Raw genomic sequence first — 12,218 nt, forward strand, 5'->3', positions numbered from 1 at the left:
AGGTAAGACCTGCAGAGAGGCGGCTTCTGGGGTAGGCCGGCAGCAGCAGGCTCACCTCATTTCTGTCACTGGCTGCCCGAACATTAAATTACAGTGGCCGATCCCAGGGAGGAGGTAGATAGGAAAATCAAAAGTGCCGACTAAATCCAGACAGACTCCCCTCATTTTTAAACAAATGTCCGGATACCTGGACAGTCTTCTAAAAAAGGGGAAATGTCTGGGTTTTCCCAGACATCTAGTAACCCTGCATCTTCACCCTCTATCTCTCTCTCCCTTTTGTTAGTTGCCTTAGAAACAGTGCCTCTCCCTTGTGTGCACTGTGATTTGGCTCTAAGGTTGAGCCACACAGCGTGATGCAGGAAGTTTGGGAAGTCTCACAGGACTTGTGACCATAAACCCAGCCCAAACTTCCTGCACTGTCAAGCTTAGGGCTGAATCACTGTGTTTAAAATGGAGAGGCGCTCTTTCTAAGGTAGCTCAACAAACAGTTGGGGCATGAAATCCCAGATACCAGGATAGGGAATGGGCGGGGCACAATTTTGGAGCTCCTGCCTCCCTTGTACCCTGTCTGAAAATAAAAGGAAAGAAGAGGACTTCCTAATTATATAAACATCCAACCCATAATAAGATATAATATAGAACAAAATAGGGTTCAACGTGGATGTCTCTGTAATAATTTTTTGGGAATCTATAAGGTGTCTGACACAGGCAAGTTTCAATATTTCTACCCTCAATATTATCAATTCCCAAACAAAGTCACTATAAGACACTATCTTTTTTTCTAAACAATAAATTTATTTTTGGTAAGAGACAGGCGTATCATAACTATGGGATAATATCTTATAGTGATTTTGTATGAGAATTGATAATATTGAGAGTAGAAGTATTGAAATTTGCCTTTGTCAGGCACTTTACAGATTTCCAAAAAATTCTTACGGAGACATTCACATTGGACCCTATTTTGTTCTATATTATCCTTTGTACCTTGGGCAGCCCGCACATACCTCGCTACAGCCTTGTATTCATGTGCAATAAGTATGTGCATGGATGTACTATCAGGAAACAGTCTGCCCTCTTTGTGAATAGTGTACAGTTTCAAGGTCAGTCATCCACTAATCTGTGGCTTAAATTCACCTCTCGGTTTTGACAGGAAGCCAAAACTGAATCTATCGCCTCAATCCCACCTCCATCCCCACTGAAAATCCATTCCCCAGGCCAGCCTTCCCCCAGGTGGCCCACCAACTCCACTCTATGCCTTTCCTGGACCTACCTTTGAAAAGCACTGGTGGTCTAGTGGTTCCTTTGGGGCAGGATCGATCCCAAGTTGCTGCTGCCCCCCACTGGTTCCACAGTCAAAATGGCTGCTACAACTGCCCACTCACTAGAGTTATGCAGGAGGTTATGACAGCCATTTTGAGATTGGAACTGGCATGGGAAGAAGCTATGGAACTCACTCTAAGTCAGGCGTGTCAAAGTCCCTCCTCGAGGATCGCAATCCAGTCGGGTTTTCAGGATTTCCCCAATGAATATGCATGAGATCTATTTGCATGCACTGTTTTCATTGTATGCTAATAGATCTCATGTATATTCATTGGGGAAATCCTGAAAATACGACTGGATTGTGGCCCTCAAGGAGGGATTTTGACACCTCTGCTCTAAGTGGATGGCCCTAGCCTAGGGGGACAGATTTTCTGCTGGAATGTCCTGGGGACAGACTTTTGGCAGTGGCAACCGGGTTGTTTTGGCTTATGAGTGGGGGATGGCAGCACAAAGTGGTCATGGGGGCAGGGAGTTACAGTTTTAGTTGAAAATGCGCCTGCATTTTTGGCTGGATCCAGATTTGTAGTCTTGATTGTATCCACTGAAATTAGAACTGCAAGTCCCATAATGCACCAGGATGGGATGATCAGAAATCCCGGGCTGTCCCAAAATCTTCCTCCTGGAACTGCGTAAGTTGGCATCTTCATGCATTTATCTCAAGGACTTGGTTGAGAACCACTGTAAAAGAACCGTGTTAGGTGGCATTACTGTCCCTTTAAGAGATGGTGTGCAATTAACTATGCATGCTGGGTAAACAGATACCCAGCCTCCTGGCATTGCTAACAGTAATCAGCTAGTCACCTTTAGGGCAGTGAAGATGAGGGGGAGGGAAAGAGGCATCAATGCAGGCCAGAGGCAAATACAGGGTGCTGAGTTTCAGAGGGTCTTCCAAAAATATCTCCACAAACAGCAGCAACATCCATCATACAAAACTTCCCTTGAAAAATCTTCCCTTCCCTCTGGACACTGAGAATGCAGTCTTATTTTTAGGAATGTTCTCACCACGCCCCTCCTCCAGGATATTTACAGGGTGTAAATTGAACTGAACTTTCTTCTCCTGAACCCTGTGGCAGACTAGAGATCCCTTACAAGTTGCAAGCATCCTTGCCATTTCCTTGAGACAACTTTGCCAGCAATTTGTTGAGAGGGCCTCACTGCTATCCTGGCAGTAGTGCAGAGGCTTCCTGCTAGGGACCTGGGAGTGGAGGGTGACCTGGGTGGGGTAGTCCTCCCAAGAAGACCCATATTGAAAAAAAGGAGACAATTGTTTCTTGGGTGGCCCTGAAGCTCAGAGAAGACAAGAGATTTTTTCATTTCCAAATAAAACGCCACAACCTGCCAGACAGGAGAGATGCTTCTGATGACCTTTGCTAAAACTGCATTGATCTTCTACCTCTTTATTACTAAACCCTCCAGAAACCCAACACTGCTGCTAGATTGTATTCCTGCTGGCTGCGCAAAGGCACACTTGACAGGAAGGGGAGATGGGCCCATTTGTAGAAAATGGAATGGGATGGAGGGGAGGGGCTGTTTTCCCTGTGGGCATCTGGGAGCTAAACTGTGCTCAGTACTTTTCTGTAACCTGACTTCAGCACTGAGAAAAGCCTTCAAGTACTAGGTACTGAAAATCAAGCAAAGGAATGAGAAAAAGAAATGTCCAGATGCAGAGAGAATGCTTCTTTCGGTTATACTACCGCTATGCTGATTCTTTCCTGTATGACACATTTGAATTGCTCTTAGCATTTTAAAAAAAGGGAATTTTCAGCAGTATAGTGATTTGTATGGGCCGAATGCTCACCGTTTATGCATGTCTTGGTTCTGTGTGTGTATGTGTATATATTGGTTCTGTTTCTTCTCACTCACTCATTTGCACGATTCCTTGTCTTGTAGCCCCTCTCCTTGTCTTTCCTGCCTGTTTCCTAGGACTCAAACAGGGCACAATAGCTCTTGTGATTGCTGCACATCTGAGAGAGAGCTCTGTGTGTGGTATTAATGTTGTGTGGGATTGGGTGTGTATTCATTTTTTTTGTTTAGTTGGAGATCTGGGAATCTCGCTTAGGGCAGGATTAACCCTTTGGTTGTCCCTAGTCAAACAAGAAAGACTCTCGTAGAAATGTAAATATAATTCTAAAATGCCCACAAAAGGTGCCCTCATGGCTTTGATTTACAGAGGGAAATCAGCAGAGGAGAAAGCAACAGGTAAGAAAGAATGCCTGCCAGCCCCTGACCACTGGAGGATAATGCATAGGAGGTTGAAAGAATAGACAGACCTGTACCGCTAGCACTACTGGGTCCCACTTTCCAAATTATGAATCTTAAGAGGGCCTCTACTAAACATTTTGGCCTTAGGCATATGCCTAGTCTGCCTGTGTCCTAATCCTGCCCCAATTTCACGGCAGAGATAGGAGTCTAGATCCCAGTGTGGTCTGAGTGGCTGAATGTAATTTGGCAGTAGAGCTGTATTTCCCTGCTGATAAAGGAGGCATTCTGAGGGGGTGTTTGGGACGAGGAAGGGGTGAATGAATGTTTTATTTTCTGACCCAGCAGTTTCCTCTTAGTCCATCCCAGGTGAATCAGAACTAGAGCTGGGATCTGGCACCAGGAGTCTTCATTTATAACTCCTGAGATGAAGACTGCTAATTAATATCTAGGAATTTCTTTTCCTGTAGATATCCTCTCCCAGCTTACTATAGTCAGTGGCGTAGTAAAGGGGGTGCGGTTCGCCCCAGGCACGGTCTTCCTCTAGGGCGCGGCACCCCTCCTCCTCTCTGTGCCGCACGCCCCTTGTCTTCCCCTGTACCTTTTTTACTTTCCTGGCATGAGGTTGCTGCTCTCTCTGATGTCACTTCTGGGACCTGCGCCTAGACAGTGACATCAAAGGGCGTGCTGACACCGATGTGGGCATGATGCTTACGCCGGAGAAGTTACAAAGGAATGGGGAAAGGGGTGGGGGAGGAGCACCGCCACCTCGGGGGCCGCTCACCCTTACCACGCCACTGACTTCAGGAATTACATGAATGTCTTCCGCTGGGGAACAGGCACCAGGGCTCATGGTAAATCCAGTCACTAGGTGCCACTATTGCACAATGTCTCGGATTCTCTTCCCCTAGTGCAGTATGTTGCAAAATTTTTAAGCTGCTGGCACACTAATCTCGGGGCTGGAGGGCACCCAGAAATGTGCAGACGTCGACGTGATGATGTCATGTGCATGCATGACATCATCACATCAATACCGCTCATGCACTGATGTCCTCCAGCAGCAGCCTGCAGAAGGAGAGGTGTGGAGAAGGAGCAGAGGCGCAGGTACTGGCTACAGAACGTGCCTCTCGCCGCGAGAGGCACGTCCTGTAAGCAGTCAGCTGGCACCTCTCCTCTTTGCTGGCGTCGCGGGGCACACCTGGAATCCTCCGGGGCAAACTAGTGTGCCGCGGCACACAGTTTGCGATACACTGCCCTAGATCTGGCTAATCAAGGTTGGATCCTTCTAGAAGGCAGCCTGCAGTACTGACACTGAGCCACCGGACCAACCCTTCAATTGAATTTTCATTATATGTCCGTGCTCTGAGATGGAGGCAAGGCGCCGGCTGACTGTTTACAGAACGTGCCTCTCGTTGTGAGAGGCACGTCCTGTAGGCAGTCAGCTGGTTACAACGTCTCTTCTCCTCTCCCTACACCCCACCTCATGCAGGATCTCCTCCCCCCCCCCCCCCCCCCCCCCCCCCCCCCCGGTAAAGTGACAGGTTCAGGGTCGCAGCTGGAGGGCCTCCGTGCATGCGTGGACTTTGACATGATGATGTCATGCATGCGTGTGACATCATCCCATTGATATTCGCGCACTTCTGGATGCTTTCCGGCCAGGGCACCGGGGTTTAGTGTGCCACGACACCGAAAGTTTGCGGGACACTGGCCTAGAACAGTACACCAAGCCTATCTAGGCACCTAACGTAGGGCTCCTTCTACTAAAGCGAGGTAAATGCTCCGATGCTCATAGGACTTCTATGAGTGTTGGAGCATTGACTTCACTGGCCCGCAGTAAAAACCTGTACCGCAGCCTTGTAAAAGACAGCGGTTTTGGGGTTTTTTTTGTAAATCTTTATTGATTTTTAAACTTTGATAGTGCAATACAAATGGTAAATCATACAAACTGCATAAAAACACACTATTAACTATTACATTAAACAATCATTTTCTCCCCTTATCTTAATTATTAAAACAATAATACATATGATATGATTTCAGTATTATTATGAAATAATTTAACTCCTCAAAATAAGTTTTCCACTCTCCCTGGATGTGCAAGGATTCTAATGGAAAAAGAAAGAAAGAAACATCACCCTAATTATAATGCAATAAAATTAGTTAATGAACTCCATACATCATTAAAAGACTTATTGGTCCCCAAACATTCCACCATCATCCTTTCATACTTATACATAGTACACACAGTTACCCACCAAAAAGTAAAATTAATCCTATCATGGTTTTTCCAATTATGAGTAATCAGTTGAACCCCTATTCCTGTCAAGATCATGAAAAGGCGACTTTTATATTTATCTAAAGTAGGTTTAATATGAAGTAATGTACCACATATCGCCTCATATGACAAGGGGATAGATGATTTAAGAATGAGATTAATTTGTCCCTAAATTGACTTCCAGAAACCAAGTATCAATGGACAAAACTATAACAGATGATCCAAAGCCCCTATATTAATATGACAAAATGCCAGCATCTATTAGATTTAGAATTGTCTATTTTTTGTAAACGAACTGGGGTCCAAAAAAATCCCATGCAATAAAAATAACCATGTTTGTCGTATAGATGCTGACGCTGTACATTTCAACCTCCGAGTCCAAATTCGTGGCCAACGAGATACAGAAATATACTGTTTTATCTCGATGCTCCAAATATCCCTTAAGACTATTTTTTGGCTTCTTATTTAAAAATTCAGAAATCAATTTGTACCAGGCCTGGTGCCCTACTTGATCTGTCTGATAGCAGAGGATCTGCAAGCTGAAATAAGTTTTTAAGTTTTTCCATTCAGGGAACCCACTCTGAATAGCCTGCTTGCATCTACACCGAGACGCCTACCAGCAAATAGGCATGGTTCCGCCCCCAGCTGCATTGCTACCACTAGGGGGTGGAATATTTTCAGTCGCTAAGGACAGGTATGTTCCCTGGAGTCCTGCAGAACTTGCCTGTCCCTCACAATTGAAAAATGTGACAGTAAAACAGCACCCTCTATTGGTGAGACTGTGGGTGGAGGACTCCTGCTCAGCTTAGAGGGAACTGGATTTTGGGCGTGGTTCCACTTAGGCACACTCATTTAGGCCAAGAAGACCCTAACCTAAATGGCAGTGCACCTAAGGTTTTAATGCCTACTGGCACCTAAGAACACAATGCCGCTAGGTGCGATCCTATAAACGGTGCCTGGCAGATGATTGACAGCCACACTTAATAACACCTACGAGTTAGGTGCCGTTTAAACAATCAAGCCCGTAGTGTCTCCCCAGACATTCAGCCAAACAAATAGCAGTGGCAAACATCCAATAACTTGTAGAGATGCAAGTTCAGTGGGTATTTTTACTGCATCTACTCAATGGTGCAACGAGGTTGAACGGCACCCCAGGGCGGTGGCGCCCCTCCTCCACCCGCACGGCCCCCCCTTCCCTGTACCTTTTTAACGTCGGCGCAAGCAGCCATCAACTTACTGCCCATGTAGGCTTCAGCATTCTCTCCTGTCATCATTTCCTAGGTGCGAATCCCGGAAGTGATGGCAGAGAAAGCGCCAAAGTAGAGGGAGGGGTAAATTTTCCAAATTTCTATAGGTATCATCAATCCTATATTATGCGCCAAGGTATAAGAACATAAGAACATAAGAAGTTGCCTCCGCTGAGGCAGACCAGAGGTCCATCTCGCCCAGCGTTCCGCTCCCGCGGCGGCCCATCAGGCCCATTGCCTGAGCAATGGTCCCAGACTATCCCTATAACCTACCGCTACTCTTATCTGTACCCTTCAATTCCTTTATCCTCTAGGAACCTATCCAAACCTTCTTTGAAGCCTTGTAACGTGCTCCGGCCTATCACAGCCTCCGGAAGCGCGTTCCATGTGTCCACCACCCTCTGGGTGAAAAAGAACTTTCTGGCATTTGTTTTAAACCTGTCTCCTTTTAATTTTTCCGAGTGCCCCCTTGTACTTGTGGTTCCCCGTAATCTGAAAAATCTGTCCCTGTATTGGGTCCTCCCAGATCTCATGGAAAAATTACCAGATTGGTTAAGATTGGAATGGCAACTCATTTCTCCTATAAGGCTGTGTCATATTATTAGTACTAAAATGCTTAGGTTGTACAAAGATAATAAAATATTAATTGACACCTGGAAAACTTTAAAATTGATAGATAATTTAACTTCTAATCCAATTCATAAATCGACAAATCAAACAATATGGCTTAACTCCAAGATTCAAATTGGCGGATTTAAGCTTATTTGGAAGCAATAGATAATTTAGGAGGAATACGTATTCTTGATGATATAATGTCTAATGGTAAACTGCTTGAGTTTTCACAGTTGCAACAAAAATTTGGCTTGAATAAATCACAAAGTTATAAATGGCTGCAACTGAAGCAGGCCATTCAGGCGAGGTTCCCTGAATGGAAAAATCTTAATAATCATTTTAGTTTAGAATTCCTATGCTTTCAGGCAGACTTTCTGGGTCACCAGGCCGCTCAGTGGTACAAATTAATATCTGGATTATTGAAAAAACAAAACAAAACAAGGAATGGTCTTAGAGACATTTGGAGCATTGAGATTAAGCACAAAATTACGGCATCTCAATGGTCATGTATTTGGTCTTGGAGGATGAGATGTACAGTACAATGTCTGCATCTATGAGACAAACATGGTTTTTCTTGCTGCATAGAGCTTTCTGGACCCCTGTTCGTTTAAAAAAATTAGATAGCTCTAAATCTGATAAATGCTGGCATTGTCATCTTGAAGCAGGGACTTTAGATCATTTGTTATTCTATTGTCCATATATATTAGAATTTTGGAAATCAATCTGGAATCAAATTAATTCCCTATTAGAAAATCATGTGGCATTATCATATGACACAGTTTTATTTGGTATAGAAATGAGGGCTAAGAAACAAATCTCATCTAATAATAACAAGTTATTGCTAATTTTAACTGGAGTTGCCATTCAACAGATCACTTATAATTGGAAGAGTTGGAATAGATTGAATTATTGTTTTTGGTGGAACTCTGTATGCCATATTTATAAAATGGAAAGGACACTAGCTGTCCAAAAAGGAAATTATAACAAATTTCAAGATGTGTGGAGGCCATTAATAGAATATTGTAAAAATTAAAAATTATTCTTCCCTGAATAAAAATTTTAAGACATTAAGTGGGGGTGGGGGGAGGGAATTTGGTTTTGATTATTAATAAAATAAATCATTTTCATAACTGAATAAGGGAGGGGATATTATTCTATAATATGAGGACAAATTGTAAGATTTCAAGTGTATTTGAAAGTTAAACAAAATGTATCTTTCTTTGCACCTGCCATATGTGAGGTTAGTGTTTTGAGGAAGGAGGGGCATAAAATGATGATGTGCATATTTAAAAAAAAAAATTCTCATACCTTCTGATTTTCTTTCCTTGCTCTGAAAACACCCCTGTAAGAGATGTATTTAAACTTGGCTAAATAAACACACTCTGGGAAAGCTGCTACCTACCTTTAGCCACGCTGGGCAAAACAGTTTTCCTACAGACCATTTGACATGGCTTTGAAAATTTCCCTGAAGATGTACAATATGGGGCACTGTGACATTCCCGACTTACGCATAGGAGTACGTGGTGGTCTTAGGGCTGAACTGGGCCTCTGCCACTGCTCTTTGCAGGGAGCAGACCCTGGGTTGTGTCCTGGCTGAGGTGCCGTCCCGGCCTCATGTCTCCCATAAGAACCTTGTGTTTTCCTTTCCTTTCCTCCTGTAATCCTCAGACCTCTCAATGTTCTCTCCTGTCAATGTGTGGAACAAGGGATTCTGGAGAAAGGGCAGTAGAAAGCAGTTGATGCCTGTTGCTTGAGTTCACACTGGCAGAGGATTCAGTTGTGAGGCGGGGAACTGTGAGAGGAGTGAATAGATAGGGAGCACTTGCAAGAGTTGGTGGTGAAGGTCCATGCCCAGGAGCGTGAGGTTGGAGGCTACACTTCTGTAACATTTCCTGTGCTCATCTGAGCATATAAAGGTCTTGCCACGGTAGGCCTGTAGTCTAATAAGCTAGCATATGTGAGAATGGGGGAGAGTGTGGCGCAGTGGTTAAAGTTATAGCCTGAACACACAGGTTGTGGGTTCAAACTCACACTGTGCCTTGTGACCATGGGCAAGTCACTTAATCCCTCCATTGCCCCAGGTAAATTGTAAGCCCACCGGAGCAGACAGGGAAAATGCTTAAGTACCTGAATAAATTAATATAAACCTTTCTGAGCTCCCCTGGGAGGACAGTATAGAAAATTGAATAAATAAATAATGCAGCTTGTAAAGGGGACACAGAGGTGAGGCAGGGTGGGAGGGAGCTCTGAGTGGTTCCCCACAGTGAGAGGGGAGAGAAAATTGAGAGCCTGGAGTGTCTTCTTGTTGCCATGTCTGTGATCAAGAAGAGTACCAATTGTGAATCTAACCTTGGCATATCCCATAAAATACTTCTGCTTGCATGACTGCTTTCAGGATTCTCCGTAGACTCCGGGAAAGCCATCACCCGGAAGCATGAACTGAGTTTTGTCACCGGTGCTCCACGAGCCAATCACACTGGAGCAGTGGTCATTCTGAAGAAGGACAATGTGAATCGCCTAGTGCCAGAGTTCACGCTGTGGGGAGAGAGTCTGGCCTCCTCATTTGGATACTCCGTGGCTGTGGCAGACCTGAACAGTGATGAGTGAGTCAAGAACACGTGGAATCTAACACATAGGTTAGGGCAGGGGTGTCCAAATGGTCGATTGTGATTGACCAGTAGATCGCAAAGGCAATGCGAGTCGATCGTGTTGCCTTTGCGATCTTTTTCTCCCTGCTGCTTCCTCAAGCCAGGCCTGGTGCGTACAAGCGCCGGACTTACAAAACTTCACCTCCGACGTCAATTGGAGAGGAAGTTCTGGGCCAGCCAATTGCTGCCTGGTTGGCCTGGAACTTCCTCCCTGACGTTAGAATTGATGTCAGAAGTGAAGTTTTGTGGGCTCGACGCTTGTACGTGTCAGGCCTGGCTCGGGGAAGCAGCAGGGAGAAATTGCATTGGTGGCTTGGGGGTAGGGAAAGAATCAGGGAAGTGGAGAAATCAGCATGATGGCTTGTGGGGGACAGGGGGAGAGAGAAAGAAAGGCAGAAATAAAGAGGGGAGTCGGGGAGAGAGAAAGAAAGGCAGAAAGAAAGGGGGGGCCAGGGGGAGAGAGAAAGAAAGAGGGGGCAGGGGGAGAGAGAAAGAAAGGCAGAAAGAAAGAAATATTGGCTTTACAGAAGAAGGAAGTGCAACCAGAGACTCATGAAATCACCAGACAAAAAGGTAGGAAAAATGATTTTTTTTCAATTTAGTGATCAAAATGTGTCCGTTTTGAGAATTTATATCTGCTGTCTATATTTTACACTATGGCCCCCTTTTACTAAACCGCAATAGCGGTTTTTAGCGCAGGGAGTCTATGAGCATCGAGAGCAGCGCAGGGTATTCAGCGCAGCTTCCTGTGCTAAAAATCGCTATCGCGGTTTAGTAAAAGGGGAGGGGATATATTTGTCTATTTTTGTATAGTTGTTACTGAGGTGACAGTGCATATTTTAAACTCATCTGCCTTGACCTCTGATAAAACCCCCAAATATAAATGATAATTAACATTTTCTCTGCGTACAATGTGCTTTGTGTTTTTTTAAAATTTTATTGTTGGTAGATCATTTTGACTTGGTCATTTTAAAAGTAGCTCACAATCAAAAAAAGTGTGGGCACCCCTGGGTTAGGGTCTTATCACATGGTTTCTGGGTTTTATCTTCCACTGCAGGCAAAAGGGGCCTGATATTCAAAATGATTTAATTGAGCAGGAGCAGCTCCTTTCTGCTTAAATCCTGAGCAGGTCAGGATGGATATTCAACAGCATTTAACTGGGTAATGCTGCTGAATATTTGAATTTAACTTTTCAGTAATAGCTCAAGATGAGTTTCCGGATATTTATTTATTTAAAATAGTTATAAGCTACATTGTCTGCAAATTCTAAGCAGTGTACAGAACCAACAAACGTTAAAAAAAAAGGAATACATAATGAAAAACAAATTCAATATACATACAAGTCAGATAAAAAAATAGACCATAAACTTGGGCAAATAAGACTTGAACTGTAAGACTGAGCTTATACATCTGACCTCGTAAAGGAGAGAGATTTGATTCTGGTGGGGCACTGAATCTACTGTAGCTAGCTGACTGCTGCTGGCTGAACAATAATCTGTAGGAGTTTACCACATGATATAGGGGATCATTTTCAACACACTCGGGCACGCACCATAGGTTACTATGGTACTTTGTGTATCCAAGGGCTCCTTTTACTAAGCTGCGCTAGCAGTTTTAGTGCGTACTACATACACGCTAATACCGCCATAAAGCTGGCGTTAGTATTTTCCACGTAGCTAAAAATGCTAGTGCAGCTTAGTAAAAGGAGCCCTAAGTGCTTTGAAAATGAACCTCTTAGTGGCTTTTTATAGAGGCTTATGGAGTATTCTAGGGGGTTATTCTGCATTATTAGACTGTTTTTCAGTCCTCTTCTTCCTTCCAGACCCTTAAGATCAGTTTTTAGCAGCACCAGGCAGATGTAAAGAAATCACCTGGCTGGCTCCTTGATTATAAAAAGTTTTCTTCTCACTAACAGGA

At 44.2% G+C, this 12,218-nt stretch overlaps 1 protein-coding gene across 4 annotated transcripts in view; it reads left to right on the forward strand.

The window, feature by feature from the left end:
• The window catches only part of ITGA7 (integrin subunit alpha 7), a 208,333-nt gene that overhangs the window by 127,377 nt on the left and 68,738 nt on the right, over positions 1-12,218 (forward strand). For all 4 annotated transcript variants that reach the window (XM_033936975.1, XM_033936974.1, XM_033936972.1 and 1 more), the window contains one exon: positions 10,049-10,256. In XM_033936975.1, the coding sequence (XP_033792866.1) occupies positions 10,049-10,256 (208 nt within the window). The remainder of the gene's footprint in view (positions 1-10,048; positions 10,257-12,218) is intronic.

Source organism: Geotrypetes seraphini, chromosome 3 (assembly GCF_902459505.1).
Source record: "Geotrypetes seraphini chromosome 3, aGeoSer1.1, whole genome shotgun sequence".
Taxonomy (NCBI): Eukaryota; Metazoa; Chordata; class Amphibia; order Gymnophiona; family Dermophiidae; genus Geotrypetes; species Geotrypetes seraphini.